This window comes from Dermacentor albipictus, chromosome 5 (assembly GCF_038994185.2).
Source record: "Dermacentor albipictus isolate Rhodes 1998 colony chromosome 5, USDA_Dalb.pri_finalv2, whole genome shotgun sequence".
Lineage (NCBI taxonomy): Eukaryota > Metazoa > Arthropoda > Arachnida > Ixodida > Ixodidae > Dermacentor > Dermacentor albipictus.
Window position 1 is genome coordinate 142,312,837 of NC_091825.1, and position 26,940 is coordinate 142,339,776.

The 26,940-nt window shown below is 42.8% G+C and overlaps 1 protein-coding gene across 3 annotated transcripts; it reads right to left on the reverse strand.

Annotated features, from left to right (window-relative positions):
• Window positions 1-1,814: 1,814 nt before the first annotated feature.
• Window positions 1,815-17,324, reverse strand: LOC139060146 (c-Myc-binding protein). Of its 3 annotated transcripts, none has more exons than XM_070539054.1 (5): window positions 17,170-17,324; window positions 16,041-16,122; window positions 14,694-14,742; window positions 9,840-9,966; window positions 1,815-3,089 (listed from the first exon to the last, which is right to left on the reverse strand). In XM_070539054.1, the coding sequence occupies exons 1-5, from the start codon at window positions 17,185-17,187 to the stop codon at window positions 3,039-3,041; spliced, it is 327 nt and encodes a 108-aa protein (XP_070395155.1). In that variant the 5' UTR covers window positions 17,188-17,324; the 3' UTR covers window positions 1,815-3,038. The 3 variants fall into 3 exon arrangements, with proteins under 3 accessions (XP_070395155.1, XP_070395157.1, XP_070395158.1); XM_070539056.1 differs by lacking the exon at window positions 17,170-17,324 and adding an exon at window positions 16,476-16,643; XM_070539057.1 differs by lacking the exon at window positions 17,170-17,324 and adding an exon at window positions 16,222-16,404.
• Window positions 17,325-26,940: the final 9,616 nt, after the last annotated feature.

The following is a 26,940-nucleotide window of genomic DNA, read 5'->3' on the forward strand; positions in this document are numbered from 1 at the left end:
GGCTAATTTATTGTAGAGTTAATCACATCTCTAATATAAACAAAAGAGATTCTTATTAAACTCAAAGTTCTGGGGCCAACTTGGCTGCTATTTCAAGGACATCTAGCTCACATATGTTGCATACTATATCATGCATCATGTGTAAGATAGCTCGTGCCATTATCCGCCCAAAAAGACAATCGTAGGTGCCTTAGCATACAGCATTTTTTATTAGGGGATTACTCAATTTGATGGCAAAAGAAACTGCTCTCGTGTTCTTAAAAATTATTGCTTACAATATGTATCAAAGATGTTTGTCATGTACTGCTTTTTCTCGATTTCAATGATCTGCTGAAAAAGAGTTGTTTTCAGTATTATAAGAAGCCAACAAACACTGACACCAAGGACCACATAGGGGAAATTACTTCTGCTTAATTAACGAAATAAAGAAATGGTAAATAAATGGAAACGATCCCACAACCTTCGCATGCGAAGGTTGTGGGAGTTTTTTCATCCACTTTCGTTTCCATTTATTTACCATTTCTTTATTTCGTTTATTAAGCAGAAGTCATTTCCCCTATGTGATCCTTGGTGTCAGTGTTTGTTGGCTTCTTATGATATGACTAATAAAAATTGGGCCCCTCGGTTAACCCCCTTTCTTCTTGTTTATTACATAACAAGGGTCTCGAATCCGGCAACACTGATGCCTTCAGGTAGCATGTGTGGCTTTATTGGCCGGTTGCCTTCACTCAAAAAGATCACGTTCTCGTGACGCCTGTGGCAGAAAGGATGTTCCACGTCCACTGCCTAGGTCTGCGAGTGGTGGCCCTGGCTAACACTCCCAGGGGTCTGAGAGGAAACATAAATACCCAAGAAAGTGGACGGGGAAACGGCACCACGGTAGCTCAATTAGTAGAGCATTGCACGCGAAATGCAAAGGTTGTGGGATCGTTCCCCACCAGTGGCAAGTTATTTTTTCATCCACTTTCATTTCCATTTATTTACCGTTTATTTAATTTATTAGGCAGAAGTAATTTCCCCTATGTTGTCCTTGGTGCCAGTGCTTGTTGGCTTCTTATGATACGGCTAATAAAAATCGGGCCCCTCGGTTAGCTCCCTTTCTTCTCGTTTGTTTTCAGTAAGTCACTTTAAAATGTCATATATTTTCCCCTGCAGTCTTAAGTCAAAGCAACGCTTTTGGATCGATAGATTCTCAACGAGGCATGAAAAAAAAAAGAAATTTACGTATGCTCTTTGTTTAATTCACTGCCACAATATATCCCTGTTGCCAATTCCAGAACTAAACTTAGTAAGGCACTGAGGCGCTCTTCTAATTACATGCAATTTCCCGTTTGATAGTTACGATAAATACTATTATGTCATGTTGTCGTTAATACCTTGATTTTTTCTCGACTTTGCCACACTTTTCCTACTATTTCTCTTCACTCTATTTTGCTACAATTTTTTATGCAGTATTTCGCAAATACTGCATATGGCTTTTCGTTGTCTGCCAGTGAAGTCCTCTGTGGCTTTGGTAGGCCTGAAATAAGTATTTTTATATCTTTGTTAATAAAGATATAATTATTATTAAACTATGGATGGTGGCTGAGCACAGCGTTATAGATATTCATGTTACCAAAAACGTACCTTAAGCTGCGCTGCACCACCAACCATTGCTTAAAGCTAATGAAAGGAGCAGAGTTGACCTCGAAATGTTGGGCTTGACAAATCCCACTTTTTTTTTTACTTGGAGATGTCACTAACTGTATAATTTTTGTCCGTGAATTTAACATATCTGTGTTCTACACAACATAGAGGCAGAGCAGGCTGAGCACTGTCTTATCACAATGAAGTTTATTGTGAGCTCAAAAAACAGGAATGACTCGATGCTTATCACTTTCAAAACAGGATACAGAAACAGTAACCAGGACAACCTCAATGGCACACATATTGCAGTCCCCCGTTACTGCAGTAAATAATAAAGACAAAATAACAGATCTCTTTTAACAAAATATCAAGGAAGACTTTTTCCACCAGACTAAGTACTACAAGTACTGACTGTGGGCTCCTCACTACCATAGCAGGTTCTGTCTGAACACATGAACAGAGCCATTGATCGGTGGCCACATGCAATCACTACGTTTGAAAACAACTAAATGCAAAAAGAAAAATTACATTACCATACATACAGGTGACTATGTCCAGCACTCCTGGCTGACTGAATGCAATAGTGCTGCTTGGAAAATGAAAAGGAGCGAAGCTTATACTAGTGCAGCAGTTACTCGCCAACATGTTCCCGAAATTCCTAATCGAATGCCACCTTGCTTAAAAGAGCTTGCTTAAGCATTTTTCACATCGTTTACATATAAAATCCTTAAGACTAAAAATCTATTGCAAACCGGCATGCCAAAAAGAACGAAAAAAAGGTTGATAGAGCGGACTGCGCTACTGGGACTCACACGATTTTTAACCGCAAATGAGCCATAATTTCATGCATAAGTGATGCCCAGCAGGCTGCAAGGGCAGATCTGATGACGATAATCATTATTTTATCTGTATTGTGAGCTTTTAAAAAAGTAAAGGTATATATAGTACCTGCAGATTGTGCAATGTCAGACATCACGCAACATGTGTCTTGCTTAGGCACTGGCGTGATCAATGTCCAATTAAAAAATTCCAGCGCAAAAGCGCCGAGAAATTTTTCGCTACTCCTTCTCCCTGGTTTAGAAATTTTCTACACATTGTCTCCTCAGCCGAGCACAGGAATAGGTATGCGAGCCTGTCTGGGATCAACGTTGCGGCTAACTCGGCAGCAGAATTCATAGTCGGGAGTGCTGGTACACTAGGTAGTAAATTGAGGGAGGCACATGTCGTGGACGGAAAGCCCAAGGCCAAACTTGTTACAGTTCCCTCCCTTCGGGGGATCGGATGTTATGCACACGTGTGCTTCATCTGCGAGAAGCACACCGAAGTAGGAATTAATGATCCCATCAAAACAGCAACACACTTTCAAAGAGAGATACGTAACAATTCGCCTTCGATACACTGCAAACAGACAACTACAAATCAGGCTCCGCAACAACTGCCTCTTCCACTTCGCCCTTGGCAATCTGGGGGAGAAAAGGGGAACTAAATCAATCAACCAATTAATCAATAAAGACACACATAACCAGACCAATGTTTCAAGCAAGCACATGTTCAGTTCATGTGGGACTTCTATACCCTTCAAACAACTACACTAAAGCGATCAGACTAGGCTGAATATTAGGCTAAGGACCAAGCTAAGAAAGTATGATACCTGCATAAAAAACAACAAATTAATTATTGTTCAAAGCAACTTGGAAACACTGGAATGAAAGGCAGCACTTTAATCAGGGCAGCTAGTAGTCTGTCCTTCACATACTAGTTGTTCTCTCTAAGCTGGAAGCAGGATGACGAAACAGGCATGCACGGGACAAGGACATTTGGCAAGAGCCTTGCTGAAATCTCACAAGTGGAACACTTTAGACAAGTACGAAAGAGAGATGAAGCTGCCCTTGTCTAAAGTGCATGTACACTTGTTTAAACCTGCAAGTATGAACAAACTAACTGAATACTATCAAAATATTTTTTAAGCCCAGCGTGATGGATAACAATATTTCCACTGTTTACAGTTTAAACCGTCATTACCAAAATTGTAATTAGGGGCTGGAACACAAAGTATCAAAAATGCAGGTCATCCTATAGTAGCACATAGCAATGCCATGGTATCATTACTAAATCATTGCTGCTAAATGATGTATAGAAGGAGGCGAGTATGGAAACTTTACAGCTGTTCGAAAATTATAGTTTTTCTTACTGCGTGGGTGCACCACTATGATCCAGAGAGGAATTCAGAGAGCAAACTGAATGCTTGTATCACCAATAACATCAACATTATCGAAAAATGATTGTGTCATAGGAAAATGTGGCATTGTATTTTGGCGCTGCCAGTGCATTATTTGCCAGACTGTGGCTGTGAGTGCTGAAAGTTTGCAGAGAAGCGTGAGAACTACCCTGTCAGCATGCTACAAGAAAAAAAATTAAGTACAATGTGGCAAAGTGTAGCTCATAAAGAACTATCCATTTAACAATGGTGTGCTGGCTTACTCTGTATAGGAGATGGTACATACACTGCCCCCTTAAATAGTAAAAATTTGAATCATTCTCATTTTTTCTTTACTAGAGCATGCACAAACCTTGGAACTGCTCATAGGAACATGCAAATGCATTATTATGAACCGTTGTGGAATTCAAACTGATGGTACATTTTACTGGTCGAAATGGAGTGCTTGGAATACATTTGTCTGGTTCATTTAGAGCATTACGCTCCAGCTCGGAGAGGAGCGCTTACCTTCAACCTGAGAGAGTATTGAGAGCTGACAGAATTCCATTCATGTGGATTCTCTGTTTGCTCTGGGAGCAGTTGAACATACTGGTCGAGCATGCTTTTTCTGGCTCTTATGTCAAGAGGCCGCCACATCGCTGCAAACCAAGTCGGAGCAAGGTAGGACGCGTTCGAATGTACCATCAGTTTTCTGAACTTTGCTGCCTGTGCCAAGAAATGCCGCTGGCCTTTGAGCTAGTACAACTCGATGGCAGTGAACAGAAGGAAGGAGCATATAGTGCTCAATGCTTTTATCAATTCATACATGTGCTGGCATTAACCGTTGTTAGGGTTAGGGTCTGTACATTGTGAGTTGTGGGTTTTGAAATATTAGTTCCATCCATAATGCAAAGCAGTGATACTATAGCTAGCGAAACATAGTCTGCAGTCAGCCTTAGACTGTTTTGTATGGTGCTTGTTAGGGTGAACATTTGCGCGCCTAAGCAGGCAAGTTCCTTTCGTGAAGTAAAAGTGCGAGTCACATTCATTTGTAGAAGTTGCGCCTCCCAATGATAAAGCGGGAAGACTCAACTTTCCTTCCTCCTCTTAGCTATCCTGACTTAGCCATTGGTCTATACTAAAGCAACTCTTCAGCTTCTTACTGCTGTTCATTCAGCTTTTTTTTTTCAAATTTATAGTATTTGGGCTACCCCATAGGCCACACTCTATCCTTCAAAAAACAAGGTGCCATCCAGTAAATATGAGAAGAATTCAAGTGCTAGGTGAACACTAATGAAGACAAAGCAGACACACTCGATCATTGTCATTACATGTACAAGAGAGATAACTTAGGTCCACCTCCACAACTACGAAGGTGACATGAGAACACAAAGAAGGCGTGAACTTCAGCTTTATCCAATACACAGATGTTTAGCGGGCATTAGCCAATTATGGCAACTGCCGAGGTGCGATCACGCTCTCCAGGTTCAGCATTCTCCACTGCTCTAGCATCGGTAGAGTGGTTGAGAGGCAGAATTCTGGATTGCCAATCTGTTGGCTGTAAGTTCGAATCCTCGCAGAACAGCAAGAATTATTTCTTTTCTTTGCAATTTTCTCGCAAAGGGCTTGGGGATTGCAGTAACGAACAGCAGCAGACATCAAAACAACCAGGGGAGTGAGTTTATACCAGCTTTCACTGTAATGAAAGAAAATTTTAGTTTCATCCATAATGAGAAGCGGTGACCTGATAGCTTGCACAGTGTTATGTCCAGTACTCCTTGTACTATTTCATGCAGCATTGGTTGGATAGGCTGTGCTGGAAGCCCTGCGGAGGCTGCATTGCTGACCACACAGGGGAATGGTGCAGACCATTTACTGACATCCCACAACCAGGACAAAGCTCGTCAGTGGGCCTTAGGTGTCGACCAGGACTAAGGCATGTACCACGTGTGCCAAGCATATCTTGCTGACATGCTATAGAAGAGTTAATGTTAGAGAGCCACATGTAAGAAGTTTTTAATCATTTATGTCGATATGATGTCTTTTCACCACTCAGTTGTCCAAGTCCTTGCGTAATCCTGTGATCATGTGTTCTATGTTTCCCCTGAGTGTTTGAGAGAAACGGTCATATTTATAGATACGCTTCTGAGCATTGTGCCAGCCAATCATATCAGGTGGTAGCATGAACAAAGACTCCAAGCACAGCATTCTTCCTTTCAGCAGCATTAGTGGAGTGGCTGAAAGGCAATACTTTCAACAGGCAACCTGGTAGCTATCATGTCGCTGCTTCACATTATGGGTGAAATGGGCAATTTTTTTTCTTTATTTCTTTAAAAACTTTTCACAAAGCACTTTGGGATCCCTATAATATATATGGGGTTTTACGTGCCAAAACCACTTTCTGATTATGAGGCACGCCGTAGTGGGGGACTCCGGAAATTTTGACCACCTGGGGTTCTTTAACGTGCACCTAAATCTAAGTACACGGGTGTTTTCGCATTTCGCCCCCATCGAAATGCGGCCGCCGTGGCCGGGATTCGATCCCGTGACCTCGTGCTCAGCAGCCTAACACCATAGCCACTGAGCAACCGCGGCGGGTACTTTGGGATTCCTGTGACAGTACTTTGGGATTCCTGTGACAGTCAACAGTAGACATTAAAATAACTATACTCTGTTTCACACATAGCAAGCAACGCTACTTCTCGCATTCACAACTGAAAAATAATGCCTCATAAGAACAGTGCACCACATAAAAAGGATATAGCTAGGTGTCATGTAATTCGATGCGACAGTAGAAACTATCACAGATATGAGCCTACTTACCACCAAACAAACACAGTGATAAGTTTCTGCGACTAGCAGCCACACCAGAACACTTGTACTTGCAACTAAAATATAATGCGTTTTAATGTAACTCTACATCTGCAAATTGTAGTTGAAATATATGGAACAGTTATCCCCTTAGAATGCTTTGCAGATCAAAAACTGCACTGTGAAAGGTGCAAAGTCATATTTACTATTATTACTGCACTACTTAAGTAGCTTCTGCAGCATTAAGTACGAAACAGTACAGACGAGTGAGCCGATAAGAGCTATTACTGTAAAAGGTGAAACTGTAGAAACATTTCCAGATTGATGCCAAACTGCGTCTTAGGGCACAACAATGTTCGAAAATTTAAGCAGTCTTTATTTTAAAGGGCGACTCTGGTGATTTTTCTATGTCAACGGCTGTCGATGAAATTTGCGGGCTACGTTCCTCTAAACACTTCTGTCATGACCCCAAAAAGCAGCTTTGAGAGTTGCACAGATTTTTTACAAATGAATTTAATTAATTGCCTTGAACATCCTACCTTGCCTCCTCCTCAGTTACAAGCCACGCTGTGTATGATGTCAAGAGTGTTGCAAGCAGAGCATGCTGGAATTATGCAGACAGTGACGAGAGCGTCGAGGAATCAACGATAGTGAGCAAAGCCATTGCATGACTTTGCATTGTGAAAGTAGAGGGATAGCACAAACTATTTCTGTATATTTGGTTCAACTGTAGTAGATTAAAATTTCTGTTCTGCTGCCAAGGCTTGTGCACAACTGTTGACCCAAGTGGGATGGCTCCGTCAGGTATTGTTGCCTTTTGTTTTCCCTTCCCAAATGTAAAGGTGCACACTTGAATAAAGCCTTCAATTAAATTCTATTGCTTAATGTATGTTCCTGAAGGCAATAATATGCACAGTGGAGATGACCCGCAAAAATGCATTAACACTATCAATTAGTCTTCAAGTACCAAGTTACAGAAGAAACAGCGAACACTTGAGTGGGACAGCTTCAACAGATATTTTCATTTGTGAGTGCCTAGCTGACTATGCAGTGAACATTGCCTGAGAACAATAAAATTCTTCCCACTCACTTCCACACACACTTCAACAAAGCTTTATGTGTGGTCCTAAAATAAATAAACGCTTAAAACAATCCTCAAGAACTTTAGGATATATATTTAATGCGCTTCTTGTGAGCTACCCTGGACTCTATATGTATAGAACATATCTACAAACATACAACTTTCAGACTACATTCAAAATAAAATATACTTGCTTGTTTTCTACCTATTTGCTGACAGTGGAAATGGTGATTACTGGTTGTCCTTTCACTAACATTATACAGAAATATATTACAGGTCGCATGCACTGTGGGAATCAATGCTATGCAAGGCATGTTGCAGCAGTGGTGTAGCTAGATCATCTGACACCCAGGGCCCATAGGTATTATTCTGTCGCCCCCCCCCCCTCTCCCCGTGGGTAGACAGGAAGGCGAGGATATCGAAAATTTTGGGGGAAGGGGAGTTATGTTCAAGCACCAGCACAGCCACCTTGGATACCGCGCATGTCCCCCCATCGTTCGCTTTCATTCCCAGAGATCGCGAATGTAGCAGGTATACACGCTGTTTCATTTTCTGCACTAAATAACACAGGGTGCCGCAGTAATAACTTGTGATAAGTGCATTTGCACATCTGACAGACTGTAATGCCTGGCAGCCAATACAGATGCAGCATAGTGGAAAATATGGCTCACAAGTAACAAAAATAATTCAATAAAGTTTTAATTAGCAATTTTAGAGGCAATATTGCATTTGCAAAATTGAAGCCAGACAGTCATATGTTGCTCAACAACATGACAGAAATTGTCGTAGGTATTATGGTGTGCAGTATTTTGGCTGTGGGCAGCCCTGATCCCAAACTAAAATTAAATAGCCTGCCACTGACACTGATCTCCCCACCCTAATAGAAAATTCCTTGCTGCACGGGCGACAATGATATGACATTACGAGTTCTCGTCATTCTGATTCATAAAGTTTTTACTTGCTGCTATAGGCAAACATGATTATCCGAGCTGTGGTACTGCCACACGTTCGAGAACAAAATAGAGCACTTTTCGCATCAATTCTTGACGTCACCACGCAAAAAAAGAGAAGGCCACGAAGAAGTCCATGCCAGCGAAAGCTTCCACTACTGTTGGTCTGCACTCGCAATGGAGAAGATAGAGAGATCAACATCAATGGTGCACTATTTCATATTTCTTTTGGTACTGCCATACTGGGCCGCCCGCAGTGTCGAACTACTGCAAGCTCTAGCACCCAAGAGGATTTCGTTTAGAGAAGTTTTTGTTGAGTTAATATGACTTTGAGTCCTCAATATTGCAATGTTTCCTCTATAATTTCTAATTAAATAGCTATTTAATATACCTTATTTTAGGATAGCGCAGACTGAACGGAAGAGGGACCCAAGAGTCACATCGCTAGAGTGTATGTTTAGCAACGCACTAGCACGAGCGCACCGCACATGAAACGTTCCACTAAGGCGAGCACTTTAGCGACCACTTAGCGAATTAAATTTTTTAGCCTGCACATTCAAATTAATTATTACGTAGGATATTGATAAAGCTGCAGCCGACAATTATGCAATATTACACATGTGGTACATTGGGTACACAAGCTCAGACTGCTGGTTACCAGAGCATTCTTTACAACATACCCAGTCAAGCTGGTGGAAAGAGCGGGGTCATGAGATATCTGACTCCCTCCCCCCAAATGACACCTGGGGCCTGGGGCACACGGCCTCCAAGCCCTCCCCAATACTACGCCACTGGCAGATAGCTGTCTATCTCACCTCATTTCGGATTGCAAAAAGTATCATCAGATGGAACAATGTGTCTATGTAAGGCAAGCAACTCTGCATATGAACTAAGTGTGTGTCTACAGTAACAGCAGCAATTATGATGGCTTGACAACACTGACACATAGGTGATGGCAGCAGCATGGTGACAACAGCAGTACACTGTTAACGACAGCAAGACTGAAGCGTGATGATGGTGGCATGGCAACTGCCAATGCCAAAGGTGGTGCACTGGAAATCAAGGCAAGACAAACAGCTTCCTGCAACACGCAGGATTGAAGCAGAGAATGCTTCAACTTAAGACGATGTTTCAATCGTGTACCTAGTACAGAAGTGTTCAAAAAAAGCTATACCTGCATCTTCAGATGGTTGTGCTCTATTTGTAGGTCTTCAAGTTGCCTTCGCACTTGCTCAAGCTCTTGCTTCAAAGTGTCAGTGCTGGTTTCCGAATGATCAGGATCTAGATGAGCTTTGACGTAGCTGTAAGAGACAGTCAAGGACCATAGTGGCAGAAGAGTGTTGCAAGTATTCAGGCTGACAGATTTTGATGTTACTAACAAACACACACAAGTACTAAAAGGGACAAAGTAGTAAAGGCTTCTGGATTAATTCAAGCACCTGGGCTTCTCTAAGAGATCATGCAACACACCTTTAATGAGGAGTAAACACAGCCTGTAGCCACAGTATGTCAAGTATGCACGCGACAGACGCAGTTTGGTCAGAACCAGAAAATCCAAGGGGCGCAATTTTAGTAACAACCACACAATGCCAATAGGCAAAGTTAAGGAAAACATAGGGTAAATTATGAATTCCTTTATTGTACAGCAGAATTAAATATGAATGAGGGACAAATTTTGAAACTTGCTTCATATTCCTCATAAAAAGAAAATTAAAATGATAAAAGAAAGACAGCTTGCCACAGGATGGATGATGATAATCATTATGATGATGATGATGACAATGTAAAAGCCTGCGATTGATCATTTTTTCACAGAGTTTACAAAAACAACAACTTGCGAGTGCTATGGGCTGGTAGCTTGCCACAGAGGACAAATCTTTCCAATTTCAATACAGGGACTACAAATGCCGCTTTCCATATCAATGGAATGTCTCCTGTTTCCCAGATAATGTTGAAAACAGACAACAGAGCCATCTATGTGTCAGGGGGAAGATGTTTTACCATTATGTACATTACTCTGTCAGCTCCTGGTGCCGATTTCGCACAGCCATTCAAAGAAACTCGGCAATGCTAAAAGGATGGTTGTACAGTTCAGTTCCGCTACATGTACGGTTCAGTGCCTTACTTTCTGCAATCTGTTTATGTTTCTGGAATGACTGTAAGTAGTTTGCCGAGCTAGACACATGCTCGAAACGTTGTCCCAGAGCATTTGCCTGGTCTTGAAGGCTGTAGCCTTGATCACCGACCAAGGGCATATGGTAGGCTTGTCAACCAATTAATTTTCTTAGCCTGTTCCAGGCATTTGCTTCTTGCATATAGGAATTTATGCTTGCAACATATTTTTCCCAGCTTTCTCTTTTACCAATATGTTGCGTTTGTCCGCCTTGGGATTTCACATGCTTAAAGCATATGAGGTTTTCTGCCATTGGAGGATGACGTAATAAACGCAAGGCTTCGTTTTGCTCCTTACACACATTCTTGCATTAGTCATTCCACTACCGCATGTGCCTCTTTTTTGTAGTCCCCTTTGTGGAACACACTTCATTGCAACGTCAGTTATAAAAGCAGTAAAATAAGCAATAGCATCGTTCACACTAAAATGTTTAAAAAAAGTGCTTCGCTGCACCTCGATGATTTCCTCAAATTTTTACCATTCTGCGGATGCAACTTTCCACTGAGGAGGGTGTGGGAGGAATTCCTTTTGTTCTAAAGTTTTGAGGCAGATGGGAAAATGATCACTTCCATATAGGTTTTTAACTACGTCCCATTCTAGGCAAGGTAAAGTGTGGCAGAGCAGACGGCTAAATCGATCGCAGAGTATGTGTCATGCGCTATACTATAGAATGTCAGCTCCTTTTTATTTAATAAGCATGGACCTGAAGAAACAAGGAAATGTTCTAGTAAGCGGCCTTTGAAATTGCATCGAGAGTCTCCCCAGAGGGTATGGTGCACTGAAATCCCTGAGTACATAAACTCAGGCAGCTCATCAATAAGACTACGAAATTCTGTTCTTTGGAGTCGACAGTAGGGTGGCATGTACACAGAAGAGATTGTAACGAGTTTTCCTAACAGTAAGCCTCGAACCGCAACTGCCTCATGAGGCTTTCCAATTTCCAAGGCCTGACATGCTACATGCTTATCAACTATAATTACGACACCACCAGACGAGGCGAGAGCATCGTCACGGTCTTTGCAGAAAATGTTAAATTGTGGTAGAAAGCCCGTCTGTGTAAGTTTTAAATGTGTCTCTTGAACACACATCATCTTTGAATTATATTTACACAAGAGTTCCTTCACATCATCGAGGTTATGTAGAAGTCACCTGACATTCCATTGTAACATTTGTGTCTCCATATTAACGAAAGTGTGTATGCTGTGTGCTTAGAGAGGAAAGTTGATTTAGCTTACAAGGCCCTTCCCGGGCCCTGCAATGCGGAGTTTCGTTTTTCTTGCTGCAGTCCTGAGACTCGCGGCGGTCCTTTGGCTGGCCGTCCGGCTTGGAGTAGCGTCCATTGCCTCTTGAGAGGCACTGGACGTCCACTCTTGTGAGCGGCGAGTTTGTCCTGAAGGCCTCACCTGAATAGATGATGCCTACCAACCCTTGGTGCTTACCAACCCTGAGGTCGATTGGCCCTCTTTCAGTGACAGCAAAGTACCACTGGCTGTTATTGCCAAGGGGACTGGTGGCACAGCCATGGCCGCACTCTTTGTGGGTAGGGCAGATGCCGGAGTCTGCTGCGGCATTGACCCACTACACGCTGCACCAACATAGCCTGCGGTATGAATGAATGAAACACATTTCTGCGCTTCTTGAAATCACATGGTTTCTTTAAGTTTCAGTGTGATAATATCCTTTTCTTTTTTTCCACGTCAGATATGATCAGGAATGTGGTTGTGGTCACCGTCGCAGTTCACACAGTGGAGTGCGCCAGTGCAGTTGCTGGAAGTGTGCTCTTGTTCACCACATTTTGTGCAAGTGAGACAGCCTCTGCAGCTTTGTGAGCCATGACCAAATCTTTGACATTTGAAACATCTACGTGGCTTTGTAATGTCTGGTTTTACTTGTGTTTTTGTACATCCTATATCGAGAGATTCTAGCAGTATACTTGTAGCAAAGGTGCAAATAAGATGTTTTGTAGGAATGTCTTTGCTGTCACGCTTGATCTTAACTATTTGTACTTTGACAACATCCTGCTCCTGCCTTCCTGCGAGCAGTTCTTCTTCACTCAGGTTCAAAAGATCAGCATCTGATACCACACCTCTGGATGTGTTTATGGAGCGATGCAGGGTTACTGTGATTTTGACATCACCAAAAGCCACAATATTTGGAACAAGCTGGAGCTCGTCACATACCTTAAGCAGTAGGTCACCACTAGCCAGTTTAGTGATATTGTATCTGGGACCTAGCACGTCGGTGAGAACTTTCGCAAATGTGAATGGTGAAAGGTCTTTTCGTATGTCTTTTCAGGGCAATGACTTTGTATCACATGGTAGCACAGGAAGGATTCCTTGAGTTGGGCAAAAAATTGAAAAGTTTCTTCAGTATACCCTCATTCTGAAAGAGGGCGATCAGGAAGTCGAGAAAAGGTGCTTAAATCCATCAATAACTTATATTTCAGTAACTACGCCAGTCACCCACCACCAGAGCCCAACAAGGGGACGCTGCGAGACCCGAACGAAATGCAGACGCCAGCTGTACACAGCTACTATAACCTAATATAATAGATCCAAGGTTGGATGAACTACACCAGGTTAACCCTTGCTGCCTGGAAAATTGGAAGTAAATGAAGTGAGGAGAAGACGGGAGAGGTGGAAAGTGAGGGAAAAAGACAGGAAAAAGAGACTACTAATTTCGCCCGGATGGATCAGTCTGGTAGTGCCGTCTACATAAAGCCGAGGCCAAATGGGCGTGTTGACTCCACTGAGGGACCGTAAAGGTCCAAACTCCTGGCACTGGCTCAACCCCTAGGACTCTCTTTTACCCGGACAAAGCTAAGCCGCGCACAGTTAGATGCGGGACGGTCCAACCCTCATATGCTTGTGTACTTGGTATCGCAACACACCAAACGCCTGCTGATGCAGACACCCCTGCAGGGTGCCAGAGGTGGGAGTCAAACCCAAAACCTATGCATGTAATGCACAGTGTTCTACCATGCATCTCATGCTGGTATTTATTCAAACATATTTACAATCAAGCTGTGGGAGTGTTCGCCAGCACCACTTGTGGCTATGGCAGCAAAATGTGCAACACCTGTTAAACCGCAGGTGTCACACAGCATATGATTTTTCCAGGCGGTAGCAACTGAGCACGTGAAGCCCCCACCTCCCCTGCCGTTAAATTAATTTTTTTAAAAATCTGTTAGTGTGCAGCTTACATAGCACCCCTCCACCTTGCTTCCCGTCTCCACACCCGGACAAGTGGACATAAAGAAAAAATTCTATGAGAAACATATGTTAAGTTTAGGTGGGCCAGGCTATGGCGCCTGAAAATGCAGAACGTGACAAGGTTTTGCTGATAATCTCACTTATTAACCCGATAGCGTTAAGGGCCCCGTGCCGCGGAATATCCGGCATTGGCGTCCGGCGTCTAGTGTTAGATGTTGCTTTGGCAAAAAGAATTTCAAACCCCGCATACCCAACCACGCAGGACCTCCATGTGGTGCAAGGAAATTACTGAACTAATTGAATTTTTCAAGGTAGAATACGTAGAAAAACTAATGTACACAACCACAGCATCGGATTGCATCGGAAACATAATTCTGCTACGCGAAAACTAAAAAGAAATTAACATAAACGGCAAGTACAATAGTAAATATACAGATAGCACTTTGGCTGAGAAGATCATGCAAAGCTTCATCAGAATGTTGCAGAGTCACTTTAATACAAATTAAAAATGCAAAAGGGAGGTGCTTTTGCATTCAAACTTATTTAGTACTAATAATAATGTGAACACAGAAACAAAAAACCAAACCTATAGCATGCACCAGTGAGTCATCTAGTGAGTGGAAGCATTCAGACAAAAGGATACGCAATTGCATTTTCAGGCTTTTCCTGCTCTTCAAAGAGACTCACAAGTGCTGAAAGAAAAAAAAAAATAACATGAGACTTTGAGACAATAACTGAGGCATTAACAAACTTGTATTCAATATTGACATATTAAGAGCAGTGCCATCAATTCCACGTGAAAGGTTGAGACTATAGTAGTTATTCGCCTGCTAAAAAGCAAATGAATGGTTAAAACTCCATACTAAGGAAAGAAGCAGAATGCCAACAAAAGTGGAGTCATCAAAGAGATTAGGTATTTAGGCTTCCACACAGAAACCTTTTTCAGTAAGTGAAAAAGGTCTCCGTGTGCAAGCTGATGAACGAGCATCACTCATAGCAGAATACCATGTAAATATGTTGGCAATTGACTAACTCCCTTGAAACTTGAGCTGAACTAAAAAGGATGCAGTGCAAAGCACCAGATGCTGAGTGATTAGCTGTAAGTGTACAACAAAGCCTGTGCCGCAGTGCTCAAGGTGCTCGCAATATGCTGCACTTGCACCACCAGTGTTTTGAATACACTGAGTCGATTCCCAGTGGTGTGCAGAACATTAGTTCTAAGATCATATGCGGCATTCATAGCACGTAGTGGTGATAAACTGTTCATGTAATATTCAGTAAACAGAGACAAAATTCTGCACATTTTTGTCTGTAAGTGTTATATGTTGTAATGCTTGAACAATAAAGCCAAAAGAGATCCTTCCAGTAATAATTTGGCCAGGCAAGCTGACCTATAAGTAATTTCACGCAAATGAATGCATTTCCAGTGAAATTTATTAAAACTTATGAGAGAGCACTGGAGTGCGAACGACCTTATATAAACAACATGCAACAACAATCAACCTTCACGCAAGACAGAGGGCTCACAGAATGATGTAGACTTGAATTGATCCACAGTGAGTGAGCAAGTTGTTGAGGCCCGAGCCAACATATTGACAAGAAAGAAGGGCTTACCTTGTTAGGAAAAGAATTCGGATGCAAAACAAACGCATGCACACACAAGAAACATGATGAGGCCAAGCACTCACTTGTCTGTTGACAGGGCAACTGCTTTATAGTCGAAGCTGCTGTTGCCCTGACAAAGACAATTCGGATTATATTATTCGTCCACTGTTTAGCGATCGTCACACCCTTTTATGGCGCGTCTGACGATGTCTTTAAATCAACTCCTTAATTGAAATCACATATCCTTTTGTGTGACAACGTGAAGCAACCACTGGGCGTGACCGAAGCTTCCAAACTGCACCTTAATTCTCTACCAAGTGTCCATGGCATACCTGTACGCGGTTACCATATGTTACCACGCTCAAATCATTTGAATGCTGTTCACCTATTGTCAGTCTTTCAAACACTCCACTTTTTTCCAGGTACTTCCGGAACTCCTCTTTCTTGGAGTCTACAGGTGTGAACGTCTGCAAACGAAAATAAGGCGTCTCAGATTTGATTAGATAGTTTTACCAAAACATTTAGCGAGTATTTTCTTTTAAAGATGTAACGTAATGAAACCATACCCAACACGCCATAACACAGTATCTCAAGCCACTTCGGTATGAAAGAGCTGCCAATTCTCCTTCGTTTCGCAAGCAACTGATGGCTACAAGACGCAAGCAAAATTTTCGGCAGTACTACAAAGAAGCTATAGCTGTTCATTTTTTTAATGCACCTACGTATGAAGCAGCCTGAAGTTCACAAAGTAATGCGCTGTCACAGCTGTTCCCGTTTGCGCGCAAGCATGGCAAGCATAATTAGAAATGATGATACATACGCGATACGACGTCATGAAGGCGGAGGAAAGGTGAGCGACACTAGTGCTCACCTAAACCTTTAATAGTTGGTTGCGATTAAGCGAAAACCGGGAAAGCTGTCAGACCACACAGCAACACAGAAACCAAACCACGCCAACCTCTCAGCACCACGTGACTCGTTAAGCGATGTCGATTGGCGTTCTTGGCATAAAAGAGCTCAGGGCGACCGGTGAGAGCTGCGCAAGCGTGACGTCGGAAAGTTGGTCATTCGAAGTGCTGTGCACCAAGAACACACCCATTGACTGCATTGTAACTTAGTAACAGAACACCTACAATCAAGGTAGTAATTCTCCTTCTTGTTTTTGATGCTAGCAGGCGCTACAAAGACGACGCCACCTCTCATAATTATCTCATATAGTATCATATCGTTGCGTTCGTGAAAATTCACAGACGGCTAACACCGTTTACTCAAATGTAACCTTCATGAAACTGCAGAATGTTTCTGCAAGAAAATCAGCAGGAATTAAGACACAATCTTACTTTACATTTGGAAGGAATCGCAGTGGCTGGGTCAGTGTGAAAAGTGGAACAGAAGAACGCGTTCACCCATGTGCGTTCACCACTTGTCTCCCGAGTAATAGACTGCGGGCGGAAGGCTTAATTTTATTAATATAATGCTCCTATCACAGTAGTGTGCTACGATATTTGGCTTACCTCAACGCTCGGTGTCATGCTTATCAACGACTTCCCAGCGGAAATAACCCTTGATTCCGCTAAAATCTTGCTGGAGCTGTTGGATTGATTATCACAATGCCGTAAAAGCCTACCATTTTCAAATTATCACCCAGTCGTGGTTGCCAGGTTTGGCTACTTTGCGCCAAATTAGCCGCTTTTGAAGGGTCGCGTCGGGAGAGCTTTCAGGTTGGCTACATGGATGCTTTCTGGCTACAAAAATCAACAATCAACATTTTTCAATGACGACAGACAAGCCAGGCGAAATATTACAGATAAATGGTATAATTTGCTGTGATACGCCCACACACGACGTGCTACTGCCATATCCTCACCATGTGTAGTTGGGAAGGAGGACGCAACTCCACCTTGCAAGCGCCGATTCAACAAGTTGTGGCTCATTCCATAGAACGTTGAGTGCTCAGGAAATCATGCGATGGAAATAGTTTATTACGGTTCCATGATGAATTTGAGTGAGGGCATTTGTGAACACATTTATATACGGCTCTAAAAACTACTAGAAAAACACTTTTCGTAAGTGATACTATATGATATTCCCTTGCAAAGCTGAGATATGGCACAGGGGTAGATTTACGAATGACTAAAGAGCGAGCATTGTTCACACGGCGCACTCGGCTGGTACTAGAGCTAAGTGACAACTACTTGCGTTTACTTGATCATTTATACAGGCATAATTCCGGAATAAGAATACGGAACCACCAGTTCTAACTTCATCCCCAAGTCACGTTCTAAATAAGTCGAAGGGCAGTAAACATAACTCCAAAAAGAGCAGTTCGCTGCCCTGGGGGACTTGCGATGCGGCAGGTGCTAAAGTGGCATCTTCGTTATGAATATGCACGAATTGAAAGCGATCAGGCAGATAGTTTTACGTACAGTAATCTCATAGAATACATCCAAAGTACCAAGATTTCACTGCCAGGTCTCGCCAATTACTGGTTTTTGAGACTTTCTTTACCAATTTAAGACATCGTTCCTACTGAAATCGCGAATAGCGTGCTGGGTTCTATCAATATAAATTATGGCCATTTCACTTCCATCAACGTCTAACTGCACACTGTCGCCTGTTGTCAGTCCCATTAAAATCGGGGGCAGGGGCAGCCCCCCCTCTACAGTTTCTAAGGAAGGGCTTGGTCCCTCCTTGGTAGGTCAACTGCAGCACTGCGGCACCCATTCCACAAGCGCTGAAGGTGGTTTTATTACCAGTAGCGCCTTGAGCTGGGCAATTCTAACTTTCCAATTCTTCGATTAAGGATTTAATTGCGATTATTCAGTTAACGTGGCATGAGCTAAAACAGAAAAGCAGGTATTCTCTTACTGCTGCGTGCATTTCCCTGAGGCACTGTACGTGACGGTCATCACCCTTGCTCGACTACGATTCTTGGCAAAGCATACTGTTTCATGAGCCATCTGAGCGTGAAGCTACCTGCTCTTCAATAAGTGAAGGTTCACCTTGGCTTAATTCCTTTAGGTTACTACTTAATTTTAATTCGTTTCGTTGAGCATTATTAGTGGGGGTGTTATACCACAGCCGCATGTATTTTGTCCACTTTTGTAGGGAAGTAGGTGTGAAAGCACGAAATATATTGTAGTGTCTGAGTTTGTCAAACAAGGCCAATAACGTTCTCCGTTGCAGCTAGAGTTATTTGCTTTGAGTTCATACATGTTTAACCCTTTATTTGCCGAGCTATCTTACAGCGAAGCTGTTAAAGGACCCCTCACCAGGTCTGGCCATTTTGAGCTGACAAGCGCATAATATACATTGCGCAATAACAATCGTGTCTGCAAAGTATTAAATCGCTACGCGCCACGGAAAGATCTGAAATTTCAATCCGAACGCCTTTCCCTCTTCACTCGCGGCCGCCGCGCTCCAAACCGGACGGTGACGTAATCGCGCCCTTGCTCCTACGTAATCGTGTCCGCAGTGTGACGTCCCTCGTGGTGACACGTGACTTCGAGGCTTATTCAAGACAACATCGGTTATCTGTGCGATCTGTTGCTTGAATGGGCGAATTTAAATTTAGGGAAATAATAAAACACACAAATGGAATGTCTGCATGTTCTTTGTTTTGCTTCGCACCGAAGCAAGAGAGATGTCCTTCCGCTTCGTCTGCTTGTTCCCACGGTCCTGCGGTCACGTGCGCAGGTACTATGCCATTTTCTACCGTGTTCCAGGGCGTGATCACGCTCTGCGATCAGCTTATTCTGCCTCAGTATTCGTGTAGCACTGAATTATACCGCTAGCCATGTTTCCTTGTGCACAGCGCGCAATATCGTGCGCTGCGCGAACGAGACAACAGCTCGCGCGTGACGCTGTTGGCGGAAGTGCGTAGGGCCGAAAAAAAAAAAAACGAGGAGCAAGAAAAAAAGTGAAGGCGGGGCCTATGATGTAGGTGTCACGCGATCTTCAAGGTCCGGTATGGGAGAACTCAGGGAAGGAATTTCGCTTGCGTAGGCTAGACGGGGCGAGTGGAGAGAGCGCCTTGCTTAGCAGGGTAGCCCGCCTGCTGAAATCATGGGTTCGCGGCACTGAAATATTTCAATCGTGGCTATTAATGAGCCGATTTGAAAATGTTTTTGCGGCAGAACGCTCCCTGGAGGACACGTAACAACTTCCAGCGTATAACCAATATTTTCTATGGGTCCTGGTGAGGGGCGCTGTAAGGGCTAGTTCCCCCAGGATCGTGTTCGTGTGTCTAGACAATACTATTATCATCAGGATTGGCTCCAGCCATAGAGTTTCTAAATAAATACCCTTGAGGGAAATATGGCGCTAGTGTCTACGGGGGATCTCATGAGCGTTGCCTCAACCTACATGGGAATGATGAGAGGTACAGGCTTCGGATTGACTTCGATCTTTGGACTAGCGGCGTTTACTTGCGGCGCAGTAAACGAAGCTATACTCAAATATTATCGCGTAAAATTTAAATTTATTTCTGCAGTGTTTTATATAATGCGCAACACGTTCCATAAACCTTGTATGACTTTGAGATTTAAGCACGGTTTACTATGGTTTTTAGCAGGACACACCAGTGTATGCATTCTTGTGCAATTCTGCTTTTTAGCAGGACACACCAGAGTATGCATTCTTGTGCAATTCTGGTCCCGATTTAGCACCAGAGAATAATTATTTATTTATTTTTACAACAGCAATAACAACAGTGCATGTACTTATATGAAGATATTCATCAAGAATTTAAATTTTGCATTGTGAGAAAGTGTTGCGCCCTTGAGAGGAATGGTCGTCTGCTACGACGCCTGCTTGCTGCGAACGCGAGACTTTTCTCGCGGCCGACAGGCACTTGCGAACTCTCTCGCTCTTTCGAAAGGCTGCGTCGGCTGTCACGATTGCTGAACGTCTTCAAGTACTTTTAAGCACATCTGCTGCACTGCTAGCTAGGGCGCTTGTTGCCCCCTACGAATATGCTTCATCTTATTTTATGTATACCGCTTCCGAAGCGTTACGGCGTGGCTTTGCACTTACCCATTTTGTGACAACAGACTACAGCCAGGAAGCAGCAACCTTTCCTACCACAAGTAAGTTTGTGTTCCCAAAGTCCTAAAACACGTATTTCAATGAGCACATAAACGAGCAATGCATAATGAAGTCCTCAATAAAATTTGATTGTCAAGCCACTAGAAGTACAACTGTCTATTTCTTGTATAGTAGTGCCTTCTTTTTTCTATTCTCAAGTTTCATAAAGCACGTAAAGCTACAGCGCCAACCTAACACACTTAACAAACCAAGGTACAAAGGGTCAAAACATGTTCTTTCAATGTTTACGATGCCGTCGCTTTCTCGTCAGCGCTTCGACACCACACTACGACACAAACATCGTCGCAGCCGCTGGCAATATAATAAAGGCAGAGAGCTTTGCGTTGCACTGTCCCACTGCAGATTATAGCAATTGCGCTTGGAGCGAAACCAACAGTGCCAAAAAAATACTTGTAGACTAGTTTGACAGTCAACAGAATGCCAATCCGTAGCCTGTACTTCCCATCATTACCATGATGGTTGAGCGATCGCAGCGCCAGATTTCCCTCTAGTTATACTAACATGAAACTCTATGGCTCCAGCGTCGTCATCTTCTTCCACAGATGGCTCATTAAACGGCGCGAACGCGCTCGTGCCATTGCTGCCGCGTTCGTCGTCGTCAATAATGAATTAAGAAACGCAGAGACGTAACCGATTTCACAGCGAATTACAGCGAAGCTGTTAAGGCTAGTACCGCCGGGATCGTGTCCGTGTGTAAGCCCAAAACTCCCCATACTTGGGCCGATCCCGAAGAAGTGCAATACCGGGCCCACCCGTGGCGCGGTGACGCAGGCGTTCAGCACTCACCGTACGTGGGCCGATCCCGATGATAGTGCAATACTGAGTCGACCCGCGGTGGAGCTGACGCAGGCGTTAAGCACTCCACATACGTGTGCCGATCCCGAAGTTAGTGCAATGCCGGGCCGACCCGCGGCGGAAGTGTAGTTAGCCATTAACGAGCCCACATACACAGCTTCGTTAGTCATCCTTCTTTACAGAGTAGAAGGGCACTGACTTCTTTTGAAGAAGAAAAGCGTTTCCAGTGTCAATTTGTTCTAAGTGCCTGGAAGAGGCACATTTAATAAATGACCGAAACATTCACTCCGAATAATATATTTATTTGTAGAACTCCCGCGAAGATTACTCGAGAAAGTTCACTACATTGCTTGAAGTTTGCTTTTTCAGAACCATGATAGATAGATAGATAGATAGATAGATAGATAGATAGATAGATAGATAGATAGATAGATAGATAGATAGATAGATAGATAGATAGATAGATAGATAGATAGATAGATAGATAGATAGATAGATAGATAGATAGATAGATAGATAGATAGATAGATAGATAGATAGATAGATAGATAGATAGATAGATAGATAGATAGATAGATAGATAGATAGATAGATAGATAGATAGATAGATAGATAGATAGATAGATAGATAGATAGATAGATAGATAGATAGATAGATAGATAGATAGATAGATAGATAGATAGATAGATAGATAGATAGATAGATAGATAGATAGATAGATAGATAGATAATGAGCGGGCGCGCTATACTGGTCGCCGCCCTAGGGCACTGGTACACTGCTATACTTACACTGATGTTTTCCTTGAAATATAGCCTTACAGGCTTCACGTTTATGTCAGCGTTCCGAACTGCCATCCTAGATCGCCAAATGCTGTGGAGGCCCAAGGGCATAATGAGGTCAAGTGGAATACCATCCTCATTTTCAACTTGCAAAAATCTTATGCCGAAAGTGTCCACTGGTAGGTGTTTCTTCAGAGTACGTTGTAAGATATCCCAAAAGAAAAATGTTTCACAAGAATCTTGAAATACATGCTTGATCGCTTCTGGCTTCCGACAAATGAAACAGTGAGTCCCCCAAGGTACAACAAATCCCTTTTCCTCCGGATAAGTCTTGACATCAAACGTACTTGTATGCAATTTGAAGGAAAATGGTTTAACCCCTCCTGGCACATTCATACTTTAACTCGTTTTAAGAACCTTTGCCCATAGTCCGACACAGGAGTGTCATCTTTACATAGGAACTGGTACTTTTGGGCGCGTGAAGGAGTGTTGACTGCGTCCAACGTGCCATAATATCACTTTTGAACTTTCCAAGTGAGACTGGTTCAGACGATCGCCTCTAGAACCTGTGAGACGTGCAGTCAGTGCGAAATGTGTTTGCGCAATAACTTTTTGTGACAAGATTACTTTTTGCACGGACAAGATTGCGTGTATTGCGTCTACAGTGCGCATCCGTATATTGGACAACGTGTGTCTCATTGTACCACAACATAATCACCCGCCACCTACCTTTCCCTGTATTTCCCACTTCCCCTTTCCCCAGTGAGGAGTAGCAGGCTAGGGACACGCTCTCCAGGCCGACCTCTCCTCCTTTCTCTTCATTAACATCTACTTCTCCTCCTAGGAACTGGTAAGACGGTATCACATGGATTTCTGTATAATTTTTTTTTCTGCCACACATTCCAAAGGCAGTCCAATGAAACACGAGCCTCCAGGAAAATACAATACGGGTAGACCTCTTTTTATGTATCCACCGAGGCCTCCTGGCATACTTTCCGACGCGTCTACTAAATTCGACAATGCTCATCCCAGTATGACTTGGCAAACACTCCGCAGAAACGGGTCTGATACATCACTAAAAAAACATGAATGTGTTAACTAGCTGTTGTTTGTAGAGGTGCGACAAACTCAATCCACCGTAGCGCGCGCGACGAAGTAAGTTGGTTCGCCGTGTACGCTCCCACATAGATCCCCAAATGAAAATGGCGAAAACTCTACGCAACTTTTGCACATTCCCACGTGAACAACGAATTACTTGCATTATAAACCATAGTTTTCCTATTGAAAACAAATCACACATTGTTGCTCTCGCAAAAATTGGCCAGTAAAAGCGCTTAAATTGTCAGCCTTTTCGCGCACTTCGACGACTTTCCGCTGCCACAAGGGCTCACTATCTCTATAATTTTCCAATGGCACTCCCAAATATGACGCTGGAGTCATATCCCACCATATATTGCAGAAAATTCTTGGTGTCGTTGGCCAGTATTCATGCCGAAATCCCAAGCACTTTCCCCAGTTGATCGCGATGTCACTAACCCCAGAGAAATCTTTGACAGCGTTTACAGTATTAATGATATTTTCATGATCAGCATAAAATAGTGCTATGTCGTCTGCACATGCAAACAGACATACTTCCGCTGCATGGAGATGAAATCCTCGTATGATGGTGCTGTTCATTATGCTCAGACAAAAATATTCAATGTACATGGAAAAAGGCAATGGCGACAGAGGGCAACCCTGGCGTACCGAGCGTTCCAATTGGATGCCCGCTACAACCACTTTATTTACTATCAAACGCGTTGTGCAACCTCTGTATGCCATGGCTACACCCTCCCTTAAAACGGATTCTGCATTCACGTGTTGTAATATAGCCAACAATGTATCGTGAGGCACTCTATCAAACTTTCCAGATGACCTAGAACGCTTTCCGGATATCAAAGTACTCTCCAGATAACCATTTATGTTCCGTATATGTCCACTGAACATGACGTTTTAAGCATTGCACACATTCTATACATATCTATATTTATCCAAACGACACTACATATACATACCGTGGATAAAGTCTCATCCAGATCACTTTTCTGTCCTTAGTGGGGCGAAAGAAGTATTTTTCTGACGCTGTTACAGCATACATTACACGCCGTGTGATCAGCAGCACAACGCCATAGCCACGGTCTACCACGTTACGGAACAAAATTCTCTGAAAATTTTCGACAAGCCATTCAATGCCTAACCTGCGCCTAGGTTCCATATTTTACTTCTGCGATATTTAAGTATACCTAATTAAATGTGAACGACATTTCATACGCAATAAAGCTATGGGAATTCAATGTTTTCAAAGTTCATGTTGCATAAAAAAAAATTTAACTACATAACTTTGATTACACCGACCAATTTATGCGGCATATTAACTAAATCTTCAAAAAAAAACTTACAGTACGGCCAACCGATATCGCGTATTGCCTACGTCTCTACGACGTCAATATGTAATGTCCATAAAGAGTCTAAAGTAGAATGAACGTCAATAATACATCGGCTACTTCATATTTGCAAAATACATGCTAGTAGAGCATCCTTTAGATGTTATGTCGAGATATGGACAAATAAATCATGCCTATCTGGATGTTGATAGGATATCGCTGTTTCACTGGGTCAAAGCATAGGAGGACGCTTCCGAAGATTAGGACAAATTACGGGAAACAATCGGTAACGTATCAAGCTATACAGATTCTAAATAAACAGAAAGACATAATAAATTGGGCAGACAGCGGTGGTAAACTTAAAAGAATGTACAAAACGTTCCTTGTCAGAACAGGATGTGTATTGTAGACTGTTTTACATTACTTTCTACTATGACCATGACATTCCTGATTTTCTTTTTTTTTCTGTTTTGTCAGCACAATGTACTGGTGTATATAGTCGTTATCTACATATCTGTAACAGGATAAAGGGTCTCCTAGCTATATAACACATGAATCCTGTGTGACCTTTTCTATATGTATATCTATCTGCGTGATCTATGTACACATGTATGCATTTCATACTTCTTATCTGATGTATTAGAAGTCACTTTCTTTCCTTCATCGGCTGTATATTGAGTGCAACTGTAATTTTAATATAATGTGCACGTTACTGTATATGTTATTGTACGCGTAAACGCTGTATGAACTGAACGGGGGCAGGGGCCCAGTCAGGCTATTTCAGCCTTTAGTCTCTGTCTCCGCAGGAAATACCCTGAAATAAAGCGATTTTGATTTGATTGATTTGAAATGTCATCAGCTTGCACGGCTGCGGTCGTAAAACTCCTACTTGGTCTACGCCATCATTGATGATGATAGTTTCTGCTCGCGAACATGGACATTTCACGGAACCCTGGCCATATACAGCCTTAAATGACCATGAGCCATTGCTGATGATGATAGTATTTGCTCGCACACATGAAAAATTCCCGTAACCCTAGCCATACACAGCTTCGCTGTAAAACGCGCACTGCAGTATTGTATCCCGCTGAGGTACACACGCAAGGTAACATTCAAATTATTAGTGACGGCCCCCCCCGCAGGCTGCGTTGCAGCACCACACAGTCACCTTTCACTGCCGCAGCCGTACGAACTCCTAGCTGGCCTCCAACGCATAGAGCCGATGTAAAAAAACTTGTTGTGAGGCAAAAAAAAAAAAAATAATGCATCACTAGTTAAAACAGTCGCGCATATAAGTTGTTGTCTATTCGAATGAAATATATGCAAGGTAACTTTTATATTATTGTAATCATTCATTATTAAGCTTCAAGGTAACTTGGAAGCTCCGGCACAAGTTGCGTTGCATTTACATTTGGTATATACCATGCCATCGCACGCTGTTCTCCACCGTCGCATGCACGCACGCATGCACGCACGCACGCACGCACGCACACACATAAACGCGCGCGCGCGCACACACAAATAAACCGTTTCGGAGCTCCTCTTAACGTCTCTGCTGTCAAAACAATTGGGCGCGTATACCTAAGCACGCTGAAAATGATGTGTAAGAGCACGTCATGCAGTAAACACGGCGTATACGAAGAAAACTTATTGCGCATCTTTTTTACTCGGGTGTCGTCGATCGGTGTGGTGAACTCTCCTCGGTGAAAAATAATCGAGGAGAGTTATTGCACGGGAGGCTGGCATGAAAAGCGCACGTTTCACTGCTGTGTTTCACGGATTTCTTCCTTTTTCATCCAATATAAAAGTGTTTATTGAAGCACTTTGTCTTCTGCCGCCGAAGGCGTCGCGTATAGAATAACTCTAATTAACAACAGAAAGCCTAAATGCAAAGCGCAAGCACTTGCACCAAGGCTCCCTGATAACAGACGACGTCATTGTTTTGTTTGCCTATATAGACGGAAGATATTCAGCTTCCTACAGATATTTGCGAAGAGGAAGACGAGACTCTAGGACTTGGGTTCAGTGAAATGAAATTCGGGACTTATGGTGCTTAAACATATATACGCCTTCGACCAGACGGTCACGATGAATAGAAACGAAATACTGAAGGTTGAAGAATACAAATACATTGTATACCCATGAAAGTTACGTAGAAAACATGAAGACTTACTCAAGGA

Coding starts and splice junctions, on each gene's coding strand:
- LOC139060146 (XM_070539054.1), bottom strand. Junction 14,743..16,040: donor GTTTGAAAGACTGACAATAG/GTGAACAGCATT, acceptor TTTTTCTTTCAG/CACTTGTGAGTCTCTTTGAA. Junction 3,090..9,839: donor ACAACCATCTGAAGATGCAG/GTATAGCTTTTT, acceptor TTTCTCCCCCAG/ATTGCCAAGGGCGAAGTGGA.